Source organism: Ammospiza nelsoni, chromosome 7, assembly GCF_027579445.1.
Source record: "Ammospiza nelsoni isolate bAmmNel1 chromosome 7, bAmmNel1.pri, whole genome shotgun sequence".
In the NCBI taxonomy this organism is placed as follows: domain Eukaryota; kingdom Metazoa; phylum Chordata; class Aves; order Passeriformes; family Passerellidae; genus Ammospiza; species Ammospiza nelsoni.
Window position 1 is genome coordinate 34935217 of NC_080639.1, and position 25975 is coordinate 34961191.

The 25975-nt window shown below is 37.9% G+C and overlaps 1 protein-coding gene across 1 annotated transcript in view; it reads right to left on the minus strand.

Annotated features, from left to right (window-relative positions):
• Positions 1–25975, minus strand: part of LRP1B (LDL receptor related protein 1B) — a 375345-nt gene that overhangs the window by 15242 nt on the left and 334128 nt on the right. Inside the window, exons 81-85 of the mRNA XM_059476167.1 lie at positions 19609–19773; positions 10570–10731; positions 6345–6519; positions 5611–5715; positions 3508–3621 (exon numbers count right to left, since the gene is read on the minus strand). Coding sequence (XP_059332150.1) covers positions 3508–3621; positions 5611–5715; positions 6345–6519; positions 10570–10731; positions 19609–19773 — 721 coding nt within the window. The remainder of the gene's footprint in view (positions 1–3507; positions 3622–5610; positions 5716–6344; positions 6520–10569; positions 10732–19608; positions 19774–25975) is intronic.

Here is a 25975-nt window from a genome sequence, read left to right on the forward strand (position 1 = left end):
CATCCCTGGAATGTGCAGGCCAGGCAGGGTCAGGCTCTGAGCAGCTCCAGTGGAAGGTGTCCAGTGGAAGCAGTTCCAGGGGGGCTGGAACAAGGTGAGCTTTAAGGTCCCTTCCAACCAAAAGCATCCCAGGATTCTGTAAGAACAGCTCTCCTGCTTGTTTCACTCCTGCAGGAGCTGCTTTTCCTAATTTATCCATGTCTGCACTTCCAAGTTCAAACTTTGTAATCAGTTTTAAATAATTCCACAATCTGTTCTCTCCCCAGTTGTTCATAGTCCTTAACCTGTTACATGACCAAAATTCTCCATTAAGAAATGAAGTTATTTATTCTTTCTCCACCCTTCACTTTTCAGTTTCCTCTGTTACCAAATTCAGGCTTTCTTCCAAGCTCCTGCATGGTTTGTGCCTTCTCATTAACTCTCCAGGATGACTTGTTCCTCACTACTACAGAGGAACTACATCAGAGGAACTGATGTTTGCTCTAATATTGAAATACAGCACACACTTGAATCTCTCTGAACAGTTAGCACACCCAGCCACAGCAATGCTGTACTTTGCCTTCTGATTTTTATATTTCTAGAATGCCTAAGAGTGTTATGATTTGATCACATTTATTTTCAGATAATAATTATAGAACATGTCGCAGACATTTCTCCACAGAAATCCTTTCTTTCACATTTCTGTGTCTTCGGGAGGCCAGGGGCCCCCGAAGAGAAGGTAAACAATTATTATCAGCTGCTGTGGAATGCAATAGGATTCACCTTGATTGGCTCATTTTCTATGTTTATAATTAAGAGCCAATCATCAGTTCAAGCCAGGGGACTGAGTCCTTGGCCACAACTTTGTTGTGGGTTCTTTTCTATCTCAGCTTAGCTAGCAGCTCTGCAAACCTCTCTCTATATTCTTTTTAGTATAACTATAATGTATTATATCATATTTTAATAAATTCAGCCTTCTGATCAAGATACAAGATTCACCGTCTCTCTCTCACCAACTGCGACCCACACAGGTCGCAGTAATAGAACACACCCATGTGCAGGTACAAATAGTAACACAAAAAAAAAGATGGAGTTCTAGCAATATATAGTTATGATGAAGGTATAAAAGAAACAAAGCTGAGAGAGAGCAATATCCTGTGCTAAAGATTCTGTAATGAAAGCCCTGCCCATTCAACAACCAGAGTCACTCCTAAGTACTGGAAAGTTTCAATTCTTTCCAGTTCTCTTCACTGGTACCATACAAGGTGCAATCTCTCTCTAAACCCTGCTTCCCTTGCAGGAATGAATACAGGTGGGTAATTAGTGAGAAAGAAACAGAGACATAAATAAAGGTATTTATTGAAAGACAGACTGATAGAACAGATGGAATGAACAGTTTGAGAAATACAGGAAAAAAGCATTTCTTGATTATTTCCCATATGAATCTGATGTCCTGATCATTCTTTTTTTCAACTGATTTGTGAAATTACTGGGGCAATTCAGACATGTCTCACACACAGATCCCACCCATTAGTGAGCAGCACTAAAGAGATCCTTGAAAATGTAGTATGGGAATATTAAAATGACAGTAACTATACAGAAGATTATGCTACTTTAAGACACCCTAAATAGAACATTTTTCATAAAAGGTCATTACCCCAAATTTTAACATTCTGAAATTCTCTCACAACCTTTGTTACTGAGCAAGAACAATAATGTGGGAAGGAGGGGGAACAACAATCACCACACACCTAAAAAATAATTTGAAGAATTAATATTCTAGATTGCATTGAAGTCTAAAGAGAAATCACAGCACATTCTGCATATTTGAAACCAGGACAGAGCTTTCACTGAAACTGGCAATAGCCTTCGTAAAACCTTCTCTTTTTTTGGTGGCTTATATGAAGGCACAGCAAGACCTTCATTCATTCCTAAAATGGTGAGGTGAAAACCACAACTCCTCCTTCCAGAGTGCAACTGATATTTAGGTCATTTAGTGCATTCATCATTAAAAAGACACCTTGAGACAGGAAGATAAAATAAAAATGTGTGCTAGCAGTGCAGGCTGTTGAAAGGAGAGTCTGTTCTTACAGGCTTAGAGTTGCTCTATAATTATGGCTTTAGGATTGCCCTTTGGAACTGCTAAATCTTATTCTCTATTGTTTTTACTGAATGATAATAAGGGCATGATTATGTGTAAAGTTTGCATTCTCAACTGATGCTGACTGTGAAAGAGAGCAGAGCTCCTGCTGAATGACAATAAACCCAGGCATCTCCTATTTCTTCTAAAAATCACCCACTCCCCAGTTAGAGACTGGTTTAGAAAAACATTGAGCTGTGGACAAATGGCTCATGGAGCATTTGAGGGAAAAAGCAGGAAAGGTACATCCAATATGTGACTTTATAGGCAGCAGTATGTTGCTCTTAGGGCTGCATGATTCTGAAAACACAAGCATGATACATGGAGATACAAAAAGTTCCAAGCACCCCTGTCCCACACTCTGCTGACCACTCCACACTCTTCCAACTCTAAGAAGTGGTAGTTGGGAAATTAATTTTGTTTCCAATGGGTTCATGGTACCTCAGGCCAGAGAGTTTCATTGCATGAGAACACTGACAAAGCAACTGAGACCATGTTTAAACAAAAAATTACATTATTCACCCTAAGCAGTCTTTGCTACTCACCAGACATCCACATCACATCCCTACAGCACTGTGTTTCCATAAACCATTCACTGAGAGAAGTTTAAATCTGTGTGAATTTCACATTTTCTCCCCAGTCCAGGTTTTTAGGTCATGATTTCACTACTGACTTTTGCATCACAACCACTGAGCGATGCTTGTTCATCTGACAGGAGTTTTGTATCTCTCTGTACATCTGCCTTACAGGATTTTCAAAGAATAAGTTTGTTTCTTTTTCTGATGAATACTAAAATTTTCTCTTTAAGAAATAGACCTAAAATCCTTTATAGAAATAGAGCATACAAATGTAACTTTCTTTTTTAATGAGAGAAGTCAACGGTATGATATAGCTCATATACTTCTGTTTAACAGTTTCTATAAAATTTCTATAAAAATTAACAAGACTTAAAAATACAAGCTTAATTCCTGAAATAGCACCTAAGTAGCTGTTCTGTTCCTTTCCCTGTTCAGATAAGAAATAAGAAGTCAGACTACAGAACATGTGCAATATCACTGCTCACTAAACTTAATGCTATGTAGGATTAACTTGGTAAAATATCTCAAAACATGAGCAACATAGGCCAAGTGGCATTTTCAGTTTTTTCCCAATTTATTTAGTAAAATAAAGCCTTTTATTTCTTCCTCTGATGATACACACACTCCAAATGTATTTTTAAATATACTCATCAGTGCAACTCTCAAAGGGTAAGTGTGTTTTATAGAAATGGTCCCCCAGATTAGGTATATATTGTGAAATGTATGTGAATGTGCATGACTTGAACCAATGAACCGTGGCCTGGAATGATGTCACAGAATGTGCAGCATTAAGTGGAAGGTTAAACCTACTTGCATCTCGGTTCATTAAACGTGGTTAAAGTGCAAATTCCCTCATTCTGACAGTAGTAATCACAAGGGTTCACTTTCTGGTCACAGCGCTGACTTTTAAACCCCACAGAGCATCTGCAGAATTTCAGTAAAATAGACCTACATAAATATTCTGCCTTGTGCTGGACAGATTCAAACGCGTTACGCACAACGACGGCAAGACACGCACACGTACACGGGCACACACCCACAGAAGACAAAACCAATGTTTTCTTGTCATGGAAGGCCCATCTGACAACACTGAAAAGTTTGCTCATGACTGATAATCAAATAGTCTTTAAAACAATGGGGCTATGCTGCCTGAAGGGATCTCAGAGTATTGTTGTCAGATGTACGTTTCTACCGATTGATCCAGATTGCAATGGCCTTAAAAATGGTCATTGCCATTTTCTTGGCATTGTTAGTGGTGTTGGTGTGTGCTGCAGCATTTATGTATTAGAAATCCACACAAAAATTAAAGCAAAAAACCTTTTGTTTGTTTTTTGTTTTTTTTCCCTTGAGATGCTATGGTGTTCCGTGTGAATTGAGAAAAAACATGAGAGTTTTATAAGACAAAAAATTAATGAAAAGTCACAAGTTTCCAAAATAGCTATTCTAGGTGTTTAAGCAAATGAATCAGCAGGTTAGTCAGCATATTTGGGCCTTACAAATATGATTCTCTCCTTTTGATACTCTCCTTTTGTCAGGATTTATCAGTCTCTAGTCCTCAATTAAAGACGTTTAAGGAGGCACAAATAACAGGCAAAATGGTAAAAACAGGGAAAAAATAATAATGAAGGAGAAAAATAAGCACCAAAAGTATTTCCAAATGAATAAGGGCTACCATGCAAAACTAAATTACATTATTTTCAGCCCTGAACCTGCAAACATACATGGACAATTTTTTCAGTGATAGTGCCACTACAATTGTGCATCCTTTTTCTCAAGCAGAAGTGCTTCAGCTCTCACAGGGAGGAACCCTTGGCACACCTCTTCACTGATCACACTAACAAAATCTAGGCATTTATGAAACTCCTTTGAGAGTCTGAATAAAACTCCATTTTTCAAGGTCACTTGCATCAACAAAATGAAGGAATGGCTGTATCTTTATTCACAAAGTTGTGGTGCCAGATCCCTTTGGGCAACAATTTGCTCATGTCACCCAGGGAATGAGACATTCATGTCTAATTCTGCCTTCCAACACCTCTCTCTTCAGCCTGGAGGATGCTCTGAGCTCCAGGTTGTTTGGAGAAGTGGAACACCATTGTGAAATGAATGTTTTAAGGAAATAAATTAAAAAAAAAAATAAAGAGTGTGACTAGGTATCTCAGAGTAACTGAGAGCAGGAAAGAAATTAATTTCTTTCTACAGTGACTACTTCAGTATTTTATATTGAGCAGCTGAAAAAGAAGATACACCATAGCTCTCAAGAAAGGAGTAGAATGTAGGTTTTTCTGCTTGCAACAGTACTTAACTTCTAAGCTACAAAATACCAATTTATTTTGCATTTTATGTCTAGGCTTACGAGAAGCACTCTGAATTACTCTCTTGACCATGACACAGGAGGGAGAGCACAATCTCACCCCAGAAAAGCTGCAATAGTGGGAAGGTTAGGGCAGAAATATGAAATACATGAGCATATCTCCATAAGGGAAATAACACTGGCATGATTTTTCCTATTCTCCAGCTATCAGGAGAAGGGTTTTTGCCTCCAAATCTGACCATTTCTGTAGGAAAAAAAGACTTAATCCACCTCTGAGAAGCAGGACAGGCAATCTTGAGTTTCCATTCCAGAAAAAAATGCCTGAACAGACCTAAAATTACTATAAGTCTTCGAAGATACATCTTTGTATCTATATGCATTCACAAGAGAGCCCTTACTTCTAAATTTTAACACACATTTTGCAAAACGGTATGCAAAGTATGAGGTTACACAAACAGCTAGAAAACAAATAATGTAAGTTGAAACTGCAACCAGCCCATTATTCATCCCAGAGAGACCAAAAATACAGAAACATGCACAATAATTTTAATATTTGTTGTCACACAGGCATTGTAATGATCTGCAGGGGGCAGGATACTCACAGACAGACAGGTATATTTGTCTCTGGGTCCAGCTGGCAGGTGCCACCATTGTAGCAGTAGCCATCACACAGCTGACAGGTGGAGGCAATCTTGCCATTAGTGCAACTGCCGTGGTCAAAAAATAGAAAAAGAAAAATAAAAACCAAAGTGTAATCAGTATTTCAGTAAATCTGAGCATTCCATTGTTAAATCAGCATTTTCATATATTAGTATAAGAATTACTGATTGAAATAATTCTAAGTTTCTGGTTTGAAAAGTTAGCAGTGAGACTATTGCACAATATATATTTAAGCTTTCTTTTAATGAAAATGAACTATTAGAATAGAAAACAATTGCTCAGCAATAGAACAGCACATGCTACCTATGCCTCCAACAGTATTTAGTATGTTTCTGTCACAGTCACAGATAATGCAGAATTTTCAACAGTGAAGAACAATGAAGACATTTCAACAGTATAGAAGAACGCCATTGCTAACTTGATTAATTTCAGTGTTTCCAAGGGAAAAGCCATTCAGTTTCCTCTTATACTGTGCTTCCTCCAGTGAGGAGTGCTCCACGAGTTGGTTTAAAAGCCAGGAGCCAGTTGGTTTGGTATGGGCAGGACCCACACAGAGGAACTGATGCGATGTGACCACACTGGGACAAACTACGGCGCAAGAGATGTCAAGGAAAACACATAGAACTGGTGTTAAACGTGGGATTTGGCACAAAACCCCTTTCCCACACACACTCACTTGCACACCACGTCCCTGCTGTCCTTGTTGGTGATGCAGTGTCCCCCGTGGCAGCGGGTGCACTTGTCCACCTCGCACTTGGGGCCCTCGAAGCGCGCGGGGCAGACGCAATCCACGCGGCCGTCGGCCGAAATCGTGCACGACTCGGAGTTGACGCAGTAGTGGTGGCAGACATCTGAAACAGCACCAGACTTCATCACTAAAAGACATTAAGGAGCATTATGGAAATAAATAATACTTTGCTCTCATGTTTTTAAAGGTACTGTAATAAAAACAAAATGGAAGCTGAAGCTGGTGACTCACTGGCAACCACAGGAATCGAGAATGCCCAATAAACAGATATATAATATATTAACAATGTAATCTTGGGGAGTGAAATGGAAGTATAAACTCATAAGAAGGTTTTTTTTTCCCTTTCTAGTTGTCTAACCATTTATGGCATCATTCCATATAATATAAAGACTCCTGATGAGAAAAGCAGGGCGATGTTAATGTATTTAATGGGACGTTGGTTGAATAAAAATCTTCTGATACATTCACATTACCATTAACAGCATTATGCCAAACTGAAATTGAAGCGATATTTTGAAATAATTAAGTTTTATTTTCATTTATCCACATATTAAAATTTCATGAAGTTCTAATAATAATATATAAAGACATAATCCATAAGCTCTACAAAGTACTACAAACAGCCATAAGCTTTACAGACTGTGCAAGACCCCATTATGGTGTTTAATTGTTTAAATGCCATTAAGACTGATATTTCAAGTAGTGAATTCTTTGATTCTTCAGAACCACCAGTAACTGTCTCAGTTTTCAACCCTTTTAAAAAATCAAATTGCCTTATTCAAGAATCTTCCAAGGGCTACAAATATTGGTATTCAGCATTTTGGTAATTTTCATTTATATGGTAGTGACAACTTTATTTCATGGTTTGTTTTTTTCTTTGAAGTCATCATTTAAGCTCCTTAATGGGCAGGGACACCTTCCACTATCCCAGGCTGCTCCAAGCCTCATCCAGCCTGATCCTGAACACTTCCAGGGATGGAGCAGCCACAGCTTTTCTGGGAATCACTTGTGGGGGTATCTCGAAGTCAGAAACATATTTTGCTAATGCTACTCTGTGCTGTTTTTCCTCCTCTCCGAGGAAAGAGTACTGCTGGAAGAGTTTTGCTGAGGGACAGAGCATGGCTGTTGGAGGAGTTATTTCTGCTTGAATATTTATTTTATGTCTCCACTGTCTGTGCAGGCTGTAGGCTCAGCTGCTTAAGGAATTAGCAACAAGGGCGGCTTAAAAAATGCTAAATGAAGTTGTTCATTGTTTCTGGTTCCCCAGTTCCAGGTATGGAATGGCAATTTGCAGCAGGGAGCCTGTTTTTGGAACAAAAACTACTGCAGTTTCAAAGCTAATACTGAGAGCGATTTTATGTAAGTGCAGTGCAAGGGGCATATGTTTGCATGCACATAATGATAAAAAAAAAATCCAAAACCAAAGAACACAAATACGTAGGAGTAGGAAGGTCAAAGGTCAAAACAATTATTAGTTTTTAGGATTGATTGCAGCCACAAACACCTATAGTCATCTGCAGTATCTAAAATGTTTATGCTATATTTGGGTTGAAATGACAGAAAATTATTTCTTTTTTCTCCTAAAAAAAGGGATTTCAGTTTCAGAGAGTCACAGCTTGTGGGATCACCACTTTGAATGATTGTAACTGCATGAAAATTTTTCCTATTTTTAAGGTAGTTTGGGCCTTAAATGATACAAGAAATGAACTTCAGCTACTCTGTGTGTCTTTTTTCTGGAATTTAAAACAGGGAGCTACATTCAAATACATCAGATTTATGTGTATTTAATAACATGCACAGTGTTAGTAGAATTCTATGTAAATTCACTCACTTAAATTTATTTCAGCCATGCCAGTGCCTTGACACGGAGCACTCATTTAGGTTATTATCCCTTATGTGAACTAATCACAGGAGAAACTCTGCATTGGGTAATTGGAGACGATAAGTGTGGGGAAAATGAGGTCTTTGCAAGCTGGTAATACTGCAAGCAAATGTCTTCTCCCTGCCATAAAACTCTGCTAATAATATTTTAAGCTTGGGAGAAGGAGTAAAATACCTACACACATTCATGTGTCATCCTTTGCATATGAACTACCTTCAATCACGGCAAAGACAGACTGAAAAAGATGTCTGGGAGGCAACCAATCTTTGCAATAATGCCATATTAATGTATTCCACCTGGCATACAAAGCGAAGGTAATTAATAAAGCAAAACATCATGCACACGTGTGAATAAAGCAAAAAAATAACAGATACGCCTTCATATATACATTATTAATTGTAGACTGGTATAATATCACAAAACTTACTCTAAGAGATTCTAAGACTTTCTTTTCCCCCCAAAAGACTTAAGTTTTAAATCAGCAAAAAGCTTAATTTTATTTTGTATTTTATAATGTCTCTGAGTCTCTGTATTGTGGCAGTTTCCCAGACAATCCAAATCTGATAATAAGCACTGCTTAAAAAGTACCCCTAAATTCCTGAATTTACATTTAAATTAATTCTCTTTTTAAAAAAAAAAAAAAAAAAGGGTGTTTGTAGAAGCATTCAACTAGAAACAATTTGTTTGGTTTTGGGTAAGCCTCAAGTAAATATTTTTCCTTAATCTGTGTGTCTGTCTGTGCATGATTTATGTGCTATACTATTTTCAAATACCCAATTGTGTTTGCAGATACTTATTTGTGGATTCATGCAGTTTGTTTAATACCAAGGGGGAGAGAATCACAATTACTGCTGGTTTTCCATTCAAAGGTTTCAATTTATTTCATAGTCTCCCAACTGGAAATATATGTTTACTTCAGTACAAATCCTATTTAAGATACACACTATCCCTTTCCTTGTCTGACAGACCTTTCTCTAAAACTAAATACTTGTTTATATTGTAGATAATTCTAAACCAGTCCTTTATAACAGCTAATTTCCCATCCCTTTTTTTCTTAAATCAAGCCTTCTTCAGGAAATTCACTGAAGGTATGTAAGAGATGATGGCTTTCACATTTAATGTTCTCTGACAAGCACTATGACAGTCTAACAAGGCTATGACAGTCCTTGCCTTTAGAAAGTTACAGTCAAAGAAAAGCAGGAGCAGAAAAAAGGAGATGAATAAAAAACATTATTCAGATTTCAGTAAAATAATTTGTTCTAACTTAAGGATGATTGCTTCTGAAACATCATTTTTGAAATGACATGGGGAAGACAAACTGTTGTTTTTAAATGAGTGACCAAATTAAGAAATTTAAGATTACGTTTAAATGTTTTGAGTTACTGAAAAGAGATAATGAAAGAAAAGCATGGCAAGGAAATAAATGTAAATGAAGTAAGAGCAAAATGCCTACTAGCTGATAATCTACTTTTCTTGCTCCGCTGTTAAAGAAGTGAAAAATTAGAGGACATTGTAGAAAGTGAGTAGAGCCTTTCTAAGGGTATGGAAATTTTCAGGAAACTATCTCAATGAGAAGAGACTGATGGGTCAGTAGAATGAAAAAACAGGGAGAAAATCAGATACAAAAGACAGAACCTAAGTCCTGAGAACTAAACAAGAGTAACATTCAGAAATCCTTTACAATTCCAACACCAGGATGGGGCAGAAACCTCACTCAGGGTGATCTTTGAGCCAGTTTAAGGAATACAGCATTGTGAAACTCAAAGCTATCCTCAAGGTGCTGCTTGCTGGGTTAGAAATTGAAAGCAAAGGTAAAGGAGCAGTTTAAAAGAGTTTTTTGTCTGCAAAGACTAGGGACACCAGAAGGTTCTTTAACCAACTGTGTCAATTCATTACCAGCATAACAAAACACATGACAAGTTGTAGCAGAAGATTCTAACACAATTATCTCATGGCTACTGACAAAGTCATCTGTCTTGTACCGCTCCACTCTACACTTATTCATGAAAATAACAATAAATCATTCCCAAAAAAGCTCCTTCTACAGCCACGTAGAAGGGAAGAAATCTTCTCAAGGATCACCTGAATACACCAGATGACATTGCCTCAGCAGCACGAACAATTCAACAACGGGGGCCGAATTTAACAACGCCGTAAAAAAAAGAAAAAAAAAAAAAAACCAAAACAAAAAAACATGCAGGGTTTAAACTTCGAGTGCATGGAGCTGCTTTTCCTGCACACCCAGATGGAACAATTAGTGGGATTACTCACAGTACTGGCACCTGTCTCCTGTGTACTCGGGCAGGCAGGCGCACAGGGGCTGGTTGCCGGCACTGACGCTGCAGGTGCCCCCGTTGTGGCAGAAGCGCTCGCACACGCTCTGGCTGCAGCGCGGCCCCGTGAAACCCAGGGCGCAGCTGCACGTCGGCCGGCCTGTCCACAACAGAGAAAGCTGGTTTGTGATCAAAGTAAATGCAAATTCAAACGATAATCAGCACTTTCTCAACACGGGTTTATGGTAAGAGCAGGAGGTTTCAATGTTCTAGCCCAACCGCGCTTCTCTGGACACTGAGAATGTGCCTTTGCGGACATTGCTTGAATGCAGAACTTCTGAAAAACTAAATAGTGTCTGGGAGTTATAGGCACTCAAAAACTGAATCTGTGCATTTTTACACTTATGCATGTGCAGTCATTGACTCTTTTATGAGAAAAAAAGTCATTATTTAAAATATACAATTGTCACCATGATATTTTCTGAAAAAAACACTTCAGCAGGATTTTTCTCCTGAGAAGATGAGAAGCCTCAGAAAAGAAAGGTAAACAATAATTATCTGGTTTCTTGGAATGTGGTTTGGAGGTTGCTTACCAACAGGTGCACCTTTGACTGGTTCCATGTGAATTGTTTTTAATTAATGGTCAATCCCAGTCCAGCTGTGTCAGGACTCTGGTCAGCCAGGGGTTTTTATTATTCATTCTTGTCTAACCTTCTGATATCTCCTTTCTCTTTCTTTAGTATAGTTTTAGTATACAATTTCTTTTAACATAACATCATAAAATAATAAATCAGCCTTCTGAGAACTTGGAGTCAGATTCTCATCTCTCATCTCATCCTGGGAACCCTCACAACACCACAACATACAATCATTTCAAAGGTAGTCCTAAGCAGGAATTTAAGATTTGAGTAAAATCTTCAAGTCATCCTGCCATGCTGGGTTCTTCCTGTTGCAGAGGATAACTGTGTGATCACCATTGGTGTCTCTTCAGAGTGCACTACATTATTCTTAAATCTACAAACCTTGATATATAATCACAAGAAAAACAAATATTTACTAATGCACTAACAGCTATACTTTATAGAACAATTTTTAATAAACCACAAGTATCTGTGCCTGTTTTGTGTTGTTAGTCTCCAGATAACAGAGACTGTTGCATCAAAATTGCTGTCATCAGACCAAAGATGCCTGTAACATCAATATTCAATGTCTGAAAAGCAGTTAACACTTGGGGATGAACATTTGCACACAATGAACTCCTAGTCTACAGCTTCTTTTCAAAGGATTTTAAAATAGTCTTTAAAACCCATTGCATTTTCCGCCTATGATTCTTCTCTATTGTAGTTTTCCCATTTTTTTTCCTTATCTAAATCTCATGTCTAAAGGATTAATAGCTTTGTCCACTGTTTTATTAAACCCTTCTACTTTCCCATCTTATTTTCTTAAGGCTTATCTTCTTTAAAACAAACTTCTAGATCCCATTAATGTTTTTCCATCTCCTGACTTTGCTTTTTTATCTCATTTATAATCTCCAGGTAAATGACTTGATGTGTCCAATCAGCCATCTCCCTTCTCACTTCCTAATAAACCATTCTCATTCTTGATTATCGCTTGCAAGACATTATTTTCCCCTGATCCTCCTCTTCACTTCCATTCAGCTTTAAGGATTTTCCTAAATTTGTGGAGAACAAAGTTTAACACTTTTATTTTTCCTGGATTCCCAGGAAGGAAAGAGATGAAGATTAAGCAGGACCTAAAGACTCTTCTGAAATAAAAGGGCAGACAGGATGGGTTGGAATAAGATGAGCTTCAAGGTTGCTTCCAACCCCAAATATTTCATGATTTGGTGTTTATCAAGTTAACTGTGTAATGTACTGCATGTGTGATGCAGAATCACTGGCATAAACAGGAAAAATAGAATTTATCACTGATTACCCAATGTATCCACACCTACTTTCCCACTTGCCTCCTGATGTTCACCACAGCTGCATCTGAAACTCTGACATGTGCAACCCTGCTTACCTTGCTCATCTTTCTTCTCCACTTAGCTAGCTGTGTTATTGAGTAATTAAGATTAAGCTGAATATTCCACAAACCCCACAATTTGATTTTTCTTCTGGTCTGCCTTTCTTTTAATCCTGTGCAATCATTCAATATCAAATTCTTTGGAGAATTTTTCAATGCAAGTGAAGCACCCAAATTTTGTCTCCTCTCTCTGACTCATGCAAATTATTTATTACATCTTTTTCCTTCACTTCTTGCCCTTCTAACATGACACACTTCATGTAATTCTTTTCAGTATTTTCTATTTTAAGCTATGCTAATTCAAAGTGTTTTGCAAATCATCCTAAGGGCCATGAGATCAGTTAGTCTCTTTCTCTAATGAGTACAGCAGGAACAAAAAACCATTGACCTAAAAATAGCTCCAGCTCCTTTAATATGCATCAGCCTGGTTATTCATATCTGTCCCCTGTGATCTAAACATTAAATCAAAGATGTTGAACTCAGATGTTAGCACACATTCCACTTGTTTTTCCCCATGTATACAGATGTATTTAAATTTCTGCCCCCAAGACAGGGGGATTCACATCATCCTTCATCTGAAGCAGTGTTTCAGTTAAAAAAAAAAAAAAAAGATAAAATAGTGGTAGAACAGTAGAACATAGATCTGGAGGTTGGAAATCAGTTTTCATTATAAATACTCCTCTATCTGTTAAAAGGATGAGACAATGATATTTTTCTAGTTTATAGAAAAGATTATTCTGTTCTTTACTAAAGTAGACTTATAAATATGCCAAACTGCTGACAGCTAAATGAAAATTTAATACAGTATAGCCTAAACCCCATTTGTGTCACTCAATTTAACATGACTTTCAGTAATGTTAACAGTCCATTGCCTATTTATACACAGACTGTTGACACCAGAAATAATACTAATAATGACATGTTCATTTGCCTTATTCTCATAAATTATTTCTGATACAAAAAATTTGGTTCCAAGAATAGTTTAACAAAACTGCAGCATTAAACAATGCTGAACAATGCCACAAGGTTTTGTATCATGGAATCAGAACAGAGATTTATGTTAGCAATGGAAACAGTCATGTAACCAAAATGTCAAATAACCCAGAAACTGCAGGATGAGCTCATGCACAGAGAGCTCCAGCACCCTCTCTGGCCATGAAATCTCAGGGTTAGAACTCTACAGACGCAGAATTAAAGCTCCCTCTGAATTCTTGACCCTCACCACCACAGCAAGATGCACGATACATTAGCATGTAGAAAAATATTCACATGGAAAGTGGTCTATAGAATGTTAAACTGCTTCAAATGCAGAACAGAATTTAGAAGAATGAAGGAGAATATATTCTGGTGACTCTTAAGACATAAGTTATTTTTGGCAGTAGGATATTAAAAAAATAGATGAAATTTTTGACATAGAAATGAAATGCAGTTTCGCCCCTTCGTACCAAAAAGAAATCATTCAAAAAGAAAAAAATAATTAACCAGGGATTTAAATTTTTCACTGTTCAGTTAGGTTTGGATAGAGAGGCTATAGTTACTCCTGGTTTGTCAATTCAATTTGGTCCATAATAACTACTGTCTATATAATAAATTTTCAAATAAAGTTAAAAAATTGCTTCAAAAATTCAAATAAATTCAAAAATTCAAATAAAGTTCAAAAATTGCTTCAAAAATATCTTGGTTTACTTTCTCTGTAGTATGTGGGTGACTTTTTTTGGGAATTCACTCATATATATTAAGCTTATATTTATGCATATTTTGCAAGAATTAGAATTCTAAGGGGATCAATTTTCATTTGTGATATTGCCTAAGCAACAGAGAAATACTCTGCATTTTCAATAACCAAATAAAGTTTTAAAAAATTTATAAAATAATTAAAAACTAGTTCAATAGCATTATTTTTGTCAGCTTTCTGCAAGTTTTGAAAAATGAGATCATCCAGATGAGTGTCTTCACCAAAATCTACATTGTTTATTTCTTCCAGTCACTGGTAAATTCACTACCATAAATGTGTGTTTTGAAGTTGTTATGTGTGAATATGCGTAATTAATTTCAATATTTAACTTGCTGTCACTAATAAAGAAAAGGAGGTGGCTCTACATGAGCTTTCTGCAAGCAGTATCTTGTCCTTTGGAGTTGTTATCAGCATTCTGTGGGAACCACAATAATTCATTTCTGTGTGGCTGATGAGCCATAATTAGCTTTACTGAAACAATAGGAGTGGAGAGAAGCTGCATCATTGAAGATAATTAGTAGGTGAGCTGATTGGGATCTATCCCAACAGCTACAAAGCCTCTCTGTGTTATGGGAAAGGAGAAAATAACAATTTCTAAATATCTCTGAGGAGTCTCAGGGACTGCTCTTTCCAGTGCTGGCATCAGCTCCAGGCAAACATCACCCTCATGCTGCCCACGGTCCCTGTCCTGCTGGCAGCACCTTGGGAAACTCCTGGGAATGATGTGGCATCAGCAAAACAGCTTCTTCACAGACAGTGTTTCCAGCAGGCACCAAATCACCTTGTTTTGCTCATAAAATAGAACACAAAATAATACCTGCTTCATACACTATGATTCTTTCAGACTATTTCATGCATTTTCATTTAAATGAAAAGCTTATTTTCTTTTCACTCATTTTGATTCAAACTTCGCAATTCTGTGCGATTAGACATACCTTAGACAATCAGCAAACTATTCCTGCAATATATTTACTTTAAACTACATAGAACAACAAAGCATATTTTTATGGCAACAGTGACTTTTTTTGCCCAAATTCCCATTAATTTGGCTTACTGGAAAGTGTTCATGATTACACCCAAACTTTTAATTACATGTCTCAGATGTGTACTTTTAATTAACTGATGACATTTTCTTTGTTCAATTATTGTAGTTCAATACAACTGTCGTAAACTTATAAATTTTAATTAAAGCTGCTCCAATCTCTGGCTATATAACATTCACATAGGAATTTGCCAAAAGGCTTAGCAGTAAGTAAGCCAACAGTGAATAATCCCTGAATTGCCAGTGGGATTTGTTTAACAAATTAACATTTGTGTGCAGATAATGAGGTTCTACAACTTAACACATCCAGCAAAGATTTCGCACAATCATGTTTTAAAAAAATTAGTAATACTCTGCAATTTACTTAATTAGTTATCACATTACTATTCTATATTAGGTGGGGAAAGAGAAGAGGATTTACACATTCACTAGAACACACACATTCACCAGGAGAGTATTTTGTGTGCTGCACCATTTTATTTGGATCAGAATATGAAGCAAGGTTCATTCCCAGGAAATCTCCTCATTTTTTGAGCCAGAAGTGATCAGTAAGGAAATTCCCTGACTCCTGGGGAAGCTTCCAGCTGTGGGGACCCTTTGGAAGCATCATCTCATGAGGCTAAAATTGCTGGCTGCCCCTAAGCTCTCCAGAGGCCACGTGTACAAAATGACACCTGTGAGATTGAGTGCATCCAAGCTGTTAGAATAACATGTCAGAACTGACAGGGGCAGTTCAAGCCTCCAAGAAAGAGAGGGTCAAGCAAGGTGAAATGATCCTAGGTCATTTATATTTTGAAATGACCACAGGTCATTTATATTTTGAAATGATCACAGGTCATTTATATTTTGCAGATGGGTTTAGATTGGCACTGGTAGATGTACAGCTCCTGCAACTTCCACATGAAAAATTGTCATAATTTTGAACAAAAATATACTTTAAGGAAAGGCAAAGTTGGGAAAACATGTAGAACTTGATTGCATCAATTTAGCAGGTTAGTTTGATGAGTCGGATGTATAATGGATCAGAAGGATGAGTGCTGCTTGTTGAGGAGGTGTTTGTGAGCACAGACAGCAGCAGCACAGCAGATCCAAGTCAATGATACTGAGCTGACTTAATTTTAAAATAGTAATCTTGTGCTTCACAGAGATTGAAGGAGTTCTTTACCAAAATCAGTTTGCAATATACCTATTGGAACACAGGGATTTAAAGGTTGTGCCACTTGAAGACCTGGTTTAGTGGGGCACCTGGCAGAGCTGGGTTAAGGGCTGGGCTCAATCTCAGAGGTCTTTACCAGTCTTAATGATTCTATGGTTCTATTGCTCTCAGACAGAACAACCTGGTAGGACAAACTACAAATCTAGACAAAATACAACACTGAAGTTCCAAAGCCATTAATGAGAAACTGAACAATTCCTGGTAATAAAGGAAATTTTGATTCCTATGTGTAGAAAAGTGCAAGAATAAGGTAACAACAGACTAACTCTCACGTGAGCCTGGCACAGCAGCTCAGCTCTGCCTGGAAGGCTGAGACAAGGAGAAGGCTGGTCTGGATTTCACACCCTCAGTCCGACTGCAGAGGGCTTGTGCATCTCCTGGAGCTAAAAGTGCCTTGCCCAGTTCAAGGGCTGTATATCTGACTGGAAAGACAAAACTGTTGCTGCAAAAACCGTTGAGGAATTAAGTTTTCTTGGTTTAATTACATTTTTCAATGCTTTTGGGGAGTCCAGTGTAACTCCTCTCTGTAAAACATGTAGCAGCCTTAGCACATCATAGGCTAGATTAAACTGTGATAAGGGGCATCTCACTGGCATGCTAGTTTGTTTCAGTACCACACAATTTATGGACTGATAGAGATAAGAAATACAGCCTGATAAGAAATAGAGATCTCCTCTTAATAGAATATTTACCAGGTCCAGGGGCTAGGTATGCAAGGAAGATGAGATGCACATCAACCTGAACATTTTATCTAGAATATTGGATGGAGTCACTGTGATTTAGAAAGATACAAGGTCTTTTTTCCCCATTTCCAGCACATGAAAGTTATGGTGTGGGCTCCAAGGCACAGCCACCCTCATGAATTGGAAATGGCAGATAGGACATCTGGTTAACTTGAAATATGGCTGTTAAAAATTTGATGAAGCTAAAGGGAGCCAGCACAGCAGAAGAATACTCCTATCAGTGGGTGTGCACAGGTACAGCCATCAGAACCAGCTCTGTGTTCATCTCAGCTCTTAAAGGCACTTTGGTCAGGTGTGCCACAATAAACTTCAGCTGCTGTTAAAGGTTCAGATTCCCCCAAATCAGGCAGCTGAACAATGAAATGTGGATGGTGGTGACACCCATGCTGGCTCTCCTGATGCACTTTAGTGCAGACACATCATTCCATTTGGGACGAGGCATCAGGCTCGTTCCTTCATCCCCAGGCTGATTCCTGCCCTCCCCAGCCTGATTTCTTCATCCCCAGGCTGATTTCTGCCCTTTCCAGGCTGATTCCTTCATCCCCAGACCCGTGTTAAGAATTCAACAAAATGTATTGTAGACCCTGCTCAAATGTTGCCTCTACCCACTGGGGGCAAAACCTACTGCACTAATTGTTTTAGCAAGGCTGAGAGATTTCAGAGGCTGGATTTAGCAAATGAAAATTAAAAATATCCATGCAATAGCATAGCTGTGTGAGCACAGCAAGTGTGAGCTGCCTGGGAGAGGGAAAACAAACTGCTGGAGGTGAGAGAGCCCTGTGGCTACTGCCAAAAAAAAAGGATTAAATAAAACCCTGGGGTCTCTGCAGGACTCACAACAGAGCTGAGTTTCAGGAGCCAAGTTACTAATTTTATTAAGCCTTTTAACCCCACAAAAGAATCAATTAGATGCAAGACATGTAAAAATGTGGGAATAAACATCCTCTCCTCAGATGATGAGGAAGCTCTGCACACCATTTAAACCATCACTTCCACTCACTTGCACGTCCTCACTTAGCATTTATTGATCCCACCACATTGATAAAAATCGCTGCTTATCACTTGTGCCAGTAGTTCCATCAGCTGTTAGGAGCAGTTTAAAGTCTAATTCATCAACTTCCAGTGCAAGTAATTCTCATTTTCTGATATTTAGTCATTATTATGAACAACATTATTAACCCTCAACGAGTCAGAACTGAAAGAATAAATTACCAGACTTGCATTCACTTGGAATTTTGCCACCATGCCTCAGTCAATGGGAGGAGGCTCCAGAGAAGCCAGCAAGTGGGGCTAAATTAGCAAATTACATAGGCTTACATAGGTTAATTAGTAAGGAATGCAATGGAAATCTTTACAATCTAAGCTCTCTCTGCCACAGAGACTCAGATACAGAATTCTGCATTACAGGGAGGAATCTCTGATGAGCAGTCACAAAATTCTCAAGGTCAGGTGCCTGGGCTTTTTTTCAGAGTGTGGTGGCCACTTCATCATGCAGGAGAACATGATTCACAGCATCTTAAGCACATTAAAGCTTCTGAGAAGGAAGTAGCAAATTCTTCTCCAGCCCTTGTATTTTGAACCAAATATTTAAATATTCCTTGAAGCAGAAAATAGAGTTCTACTTCTCTGTTCTCACAGAATTGCTACATTTTAGAGGACTTATTTTTACACTTTTCCTCTCTAGCCCAAACACTATAAAAGATACGAAAGCTTATGTGTTAGGGACAAAGACAAATTGTCAAATTCCTGCTTTTTAACAGGATAAACCCTCTGAACCCAGGAAAATGAAGGATCTGAGCTCTCATCAACAAAATCATCCTGAGAATTAGGTGAGTAAAATTCCTGTTTGGTGAACCCCAGTAAGACAAAGGTAAAGGATTGAGGTCAGGTATTTAAGCAAATATTTCTGTGTATGTACATATCAATTTAGGGAGTGAATTGATGTAAATTTAAAGAAGAAATCTGGACTTGTTGTAGATGTAGTTTGACTGGACATTCTGATTTACAATTCCACTGCTAGACCTCAATGCCTGTGTCATTACATTAAATATTTACTTTTATTTTCTCTTTTCTGGTATACAGTTTAATTGTGCTGAAACACCCAGATAAGTAAAGTCCCTATTGGTTACAAAAAATATGTGTGAAATATGCTGCATTTTTTTGCATTTTGTTTAAGCACAGACAAAGCAAATAAAGAGAAAAAGAAAAAAAAAATTAAAAGGAACAAATTCAAGCATTTAATGCAGGTCAAGACAGAGCTGTTCAGAAATCCTTACCAAGGAGAGAGGCCCCACAGGTCCCTCCATTCTGGCAGTAGTTGTAGCAGTGGTTGGTTTCACACCTCTCCCCAGAGTAGCTTGGCCAGCAGTGGCACCGGGCGTCCCCCTTCTCATTGATGATGCACTTCCCTCCATTCTCACAGCTTAATTTACAGCTGTCATCTGCAGCAAGAACACACACACACACAGAGCTTCAACAACTGTGATCTGCAGCAAGAACACACACAGAGCTTCAACAACTGTGATCTGCAGCAAGAACACACACACACACACACACACACACACAGACACACACACACACACACACAGGGCTTCAACAGCTGTGATCTGCAGCAAGAACACACACACACACACACACACACACACACACACACACACACACACACACACACAGGGCTTCAACCTCCCCAGCTCCATGGAATGGCAAAACAGGGCCTTGCCTCAAACACTGCCATGGGTCTCTGTCCGTGAGGGCAAAATATCACTTTTCAGAATGAGGAAAGTGATCTATTCCTTCTGTTTGCACAGTGACAGAAAAACCCCACACTAAACCCCACACTTGGGGACCAGAAATCCTGGAAAGGCTCCCAGGGGCCTGTAGGGCTGGTGAGAGTTCTCTCATGGCACAAGGAAGTTGGCCTCCCTAGGATCTAAGTGAGTAATGATAGTATGAATTCTTGTTTGAAACTATAATTCCAAGTTTGAGAATTGGGAAATTCAATGTTGGTTTCATCTGGGAGACCTTGGAAAACTTCTCAGTCATTTTCTGGTGACCTCAGCCCATTTTTACTAGCCTTTTTTGGATTTCTCTTCCACATTCTCTGCTAACAGCCTTCTTAACTAAGCTCTGTCCGAAATATTTAAAAGGAATTTGTTTGGCCTTTAAATCCTCTTCAAAAATTGGTATTTGCATACAAACTTGTTTCTCCTAAGTCGTATTTTCTACTAATTTATTTTTTTCTGCTCAGATTTTAAAATCCCTGAGAAGGGAAGCTGCCTGCTGCTCTGCAATCACAATTCTTATGACACCAGTGCCACCCTCTTGGTGATGAGATAAAAGGGGAGAGACACAAACTCTGATCTGGCCAGATTCACTCTTCATGTAATTCATTCACTCTTTTATAATTAGAGTTGTGTCTCTCTTAGAAACACTTTGAACAGTAAACCTCTATTAATTTCAATGAACAAGGTACAAAATCACTCAATGATAACAACAACAGCAAATTAATTATAGATGAGCACACACACAATGCTCAAACATACAAACAACTGTAATCCTAAAGAAGCAGAAAAGCACCTTTCCAGCCCAAATCATGCTTTCAGCAATTAGACTTCATTTGCCACACAGCAAAACAATCCTGTGAAGCCAGACTGCTTCCTAACGAATCCAGGAATATAGCCAACATGGCTTTAAACAAGAGAGATGCCACAAATACCAAGAACTTTTCAATAATACATCCACTGCAGGAGTGTTGCTGAATTCATCTGCTTTAGTCAAACAAGTAATAAAAAAAGTCAAGATTCCTGTTTGCCCCTTTCTGGCTGAGGTCTAACATTGACTGGCTTGGCACAGGCACAGCACCTCCTTTGAGTTTCAAAGAAACATTTTGTGCTGCAAGTGCAGAGTTTAGGAATGTTGACATAAACCTGGGATGGAACCTATTTAAACAAAACTTCTGGAAACTGTCATCTTTCAGATAATTGTATCTTTCTAAAATTAAGCTGCAACTAGGCAGCAAATCTTAAATTTCCCGTGATGGACTGACTGGTGCCTCATTATTTCATGAGTTGTACAATAAAAATATGAAATACTGTTTTCACTTGATTTTTTGGTATCTCCCCTGTACATATACAATTGCTGTAAGAAAGCTACTTTGTATTTGGGAGTTTGAGGATGCTTCAGTGTTTTATTAATTTGGGTGGTTCATTAAATCCTTTGATGTTCCATGAACCGTTCTTCAGTTACTCATTACAGAAGTTGTTTGAATGGATAATGTGGCATATCTTATTGGAGAGAAGGTCTATTTTTGTTTTGCTTATCTTATCTGTTTTACTTATCATTAGTCATGAGTTTATGGAGCAGAACTTGGCAAAAACAGAATAAATAACAGTGATGTACAGACAACTGCTCATTTTTATGAACCTTTCTGATAGTGCATTAAAATATGTTCTATTTCTCTTTTAGAACAATTCCACAGAATTAAGATATAAAATCTGGGGGAAAAAATGGAAATTATTACTGATTTTGTTCTCTATGAAACATTTTAAATTCAAGAATCTCAGTACAACTCTAATATGGAGCAGAGAAATGGTAATAGAGCAATTTTGGACTTTCAATAAGCTGAGAAAGAGGATTGAAAGATGCAATGGAAAAGGCAGTTTTAAAATAGTGTATTAGACTTGAACAATATATGGGGTTTAATGCTGCTGCTTTGCTGTCTGGAGGTAAATACAAGAAACAAATTGCACTGATTCACATCAGCCTAGTACAAAAAGGGGATGACATGCCTGCCTTTGTATGGGAAACATGAGAAGAATGGTTCCACAGGAGAAGACAGGAAGAAAAGGAATACGGGAGAAAATTACAAAGAATTACTATAAAAAGCTGAATACAGTTAATTGGAATTACTGAATAAATACTTCAGAAGGAAGAAGTGGGAACAGTTCTAGCAAGTACCCAGCCTTGGAACAAACTCGTTAAAAAGACAAAATCAGAAAAATTTCTAAATCTAGTCTTCAATGCTGTTCTGAGCTTGCTAAATGCAGACTTAAAGACCTCTCAGCTGCTCCTTTCACTTCTGAAATGACAGAGGTACATCATTTCACTTCTTATACTACCTCTAGTCCAGCTACTGAATCTCTCTAACATGAAAAAGAGAAAGGATTACAGATCATGTAATTTTATATATTCTCCTCTAATCTGGATATTTAGTTTTATGCTGCCTTGTTTTGCCTATTTCAATCTTAACATCTTTAATACATAATCAAAGAATTACGATTTGCCATTTCTCTTATGATTTTCTTCACACTAAAACTGTTTGGCACAAACATTAATAGGCTTTGTCTTATCAGCTTCATCATTGACTCTTCCCTTTTACTGGAAGCAAAAGGAAAATCTTACAAAGAAGAAACACTCATAAAACAGCAAATCAAAGATTTGCTGGTATTTTTTTCTTTCACTTGTTAAATTTTTTGATATTCTATTCCTCTCCCCTCACTTACACAAGACATACCTTTTATTGGCATTTTTATAACACCTCTATTCTTTCTTGAGAGAAATGCATCTTTTTGCCATTTTCTCCTTTTTGGAGTATCCCCCAGTTTCTGGACTAGACAAGTTAAATGGGGAAATGATGTTATAGAGCACATTGTTTGGGATCTACATTCTTTGGGACAAAAACAGTTTCCCCCACCCTGGAAAATACTCATCCCTTCGGGCAGAAAGTTCTTTTCCCTTGGCTCTCCCTTGGACAAATGTGTAGCTCATCCTTCACTGAGCTGAATGCACCAAATAAAGACAGAGAGCAGAGTTCCAATGTTGATGGAAAGTTCCATAAATCTTCCTTCAGATAAGAGTTGTACTACACCTGCCAATTTGCCATATGCTGAAAAGTATCAGAACAAGTTGTTCTCCCCAAATTTTGTCTGAAGGCTGTAACACAGATGCTCCTCTTTGTTTTTCCTTCACTTTTTTTTCCTCTTTAACATCTGTTTTCTTTACAATTTTAAAAGGGAGAGAATGGCTAAGAAAAGAATGCACAGTGTGAAAATGTAACCGGCACCCATTCTCTTCTGCACTGGGAAACAACCCTCCCAACAATGATCCTTTTGTAAATACAGAAGAAATGCTGTAAACAGATTTTTTTTCCTAAAATAGAAGCAGATTTCTTTGTGACCCTTGGTTTTTACTGAAATCTAAGAAGTCTAGAAAAGCAGCAGAACCCCCAAGAAGATAGCAAGGACCAAACTGCAGTAGTTCCTCCTCTCTGAGGCAGATTTTGGGGTTGAAAAAGAAGGTACACAGGGATGAACCTCCCCAACCCCAGCCAAAGCACCTTCTCTGTCTGTATGCAGTGGACAAGTCCCCATAGAGACATGCTGAGGGGAGCAACATGATAAATTAAATGTTTCACCCCTGTTCAGAAGCAACATCAGTTCTGAGTCTTTGGAATTCTTTCCTCAGGCTTTCCATTCAACCAAAAGAGCAGTAATGTTCCCCTCTTAAGAGGAAAGTGATAAGTGTGAGGTTCCAGAGCAGGGAACTCTTGGAACTGTTCATTATCCTGCTCCTTCAGCTGTGGGACTCAATGTCTTCCTCCAGTGCAATTCTCTCCATTCTCATCCTCTGGGTACATTTTTAGCTTCATTGTGCTACAGACAATTAGATACAAGAAATCAAATAGGTGCAAATTCAGGGGTCTCTTTTAGGAAATGAGGTGGCGCTCTGCTCTTTCCTTTAGGTAAAATAAAGGGTAGCTTCTAAACTAAAAAAGTCCAGCCTGTTTCAGTCCATAAATAAGCCCCAAAAGAATTCTGGTTCTGTCAGTCCCAGTCATCCAGGGAGAAATGAGATGGGAGCTTATCTCAGGAAACACTGGAACTTGTACTCACTCTGTTTTAAAAAAACATTCTCAGTGATGCAACACACCCATATGTTGTAATGACTCCAGCCTGAAAACTCCAAATCAAACCCAGGAGCTGTTTCTCCTCAGTTGCTTGAGGTGCTGGGGAAACAGCTGTCTGAGGCAATCTGCATTCAGAAAGTCAGTATTTAACATTCCTCCTGTAGGGCTCATGAAGAAAAAAAACAATGGACCAAGGCAGGAGTAGCAGTACGGAGAACTTTAGGACTTAGCTAATTTTCTTCTGATTAAAAATACAAAAAAAGGAAAGTGAACAATCCAATGAACAAGAATCTGAGTCAGTTTTTGGGATGTAGCACAAGGAACAGAGCAAGACTGAGATTATCTTGCAGTCACCAACCTTTATGGCAGACAGACTAAGAAGAAATTGAATTGAAATGGAGATGGCTGTCCTGTTTTGGCTCTGCCAAGTCATGGACAGAGAAACTAGAAACTATCAGTAGTTTGCTTACTGCATTTAAAAAGACTTAAAAAACACTCAAAGACATTAAAAATATTATGAATATTCAAGAGCCTACTATTTTCTATTGTAACTTGAATTTGATATTATTCAAAAAGTACAGTTCAAACCTACAAGTTCTTGGTATCCACAATTGCTGCTAATTTCTAAGAGTAAAACACTTCTTACATGACCTAAAATAGCTGTGTGCAAGTACAATAAAACCAGAACACCTCAAAAACCAGAAGACCACCAAAATCAACAAGAATATTCTGACTGACTTTGAATCAGGATTTTATTGCAGAGCAACAAAAAAAATATTTCTGTCTAACCTCCCTTTGGACTGTTAGGTCACCCTTCAACAATATACAGTCAAGTAAAGCAGGATGTTCTGTTTTGGGTTATTGACAGTGCCAAAAATATTCTGAGTAGCTTTAGACAAGGTGGATGTGTGGGGTCTGGAATATTTCACATACATTTTCTAGATCTTCATCAGAAAGGGAAAACTGCAGCACCTAGTTCTTTATTCCACACTATATAACCTCCAAAAGGAAAAGGACCTGATTTATAAATTTACTTTTTGTTTGTTTGCAGGCTATTAGTGACCTATTAATGGCAAGTGACTGTCACTCAGCCTTTATTATAAACCTGTATCAGTTCATGATGCTGATCTTGGGGTCAACTCTGATCTTTCCAGAAATTTCTGCTGGTTCTTGGGAGCTGAAGTGGAGTCTCAGCAAGAGACAAAAATTTATCTTCCACTTCCATTTAAAATAAATCAAAATACTGTAAAAAAAAAATTGAGAGTACTATGATTCAGAAGTTTCAATTCCTAATTCTTAATCTGTGATACTACAAAACTTGCAGTCTACTAATACAAAAATAACATAGATGAAAAAAAGTAAGAAAAAGCCTACATTAGGCATTACTTGAAATATGATTGTAAACAAAAAACTACAGAAATACTTATTCAGCAGCCCTTTAAAAAGTCATAACAGATATTGCAGCCATGGGAAGGTACTGGAAATTATCAATATATTAAAAATGCTTCTCTAGGCATTTTCTGCCTACCCATAAAAATTTATAACAAGTCATTTAAAAACCTCTTCAGATCTCTCTTTAATAAAAACACACATTCCTGAAAACATTACCACAGCATAATCCTTTGCCCACTAGTAAAAATGGAGCATTACTGAAATTATGAGTACAAACTGGTACAAGTCAGCAGGGAAAACCAAATTTCTTCTATTTGTCCATTCTTCAACACTTAAATATTAACTAT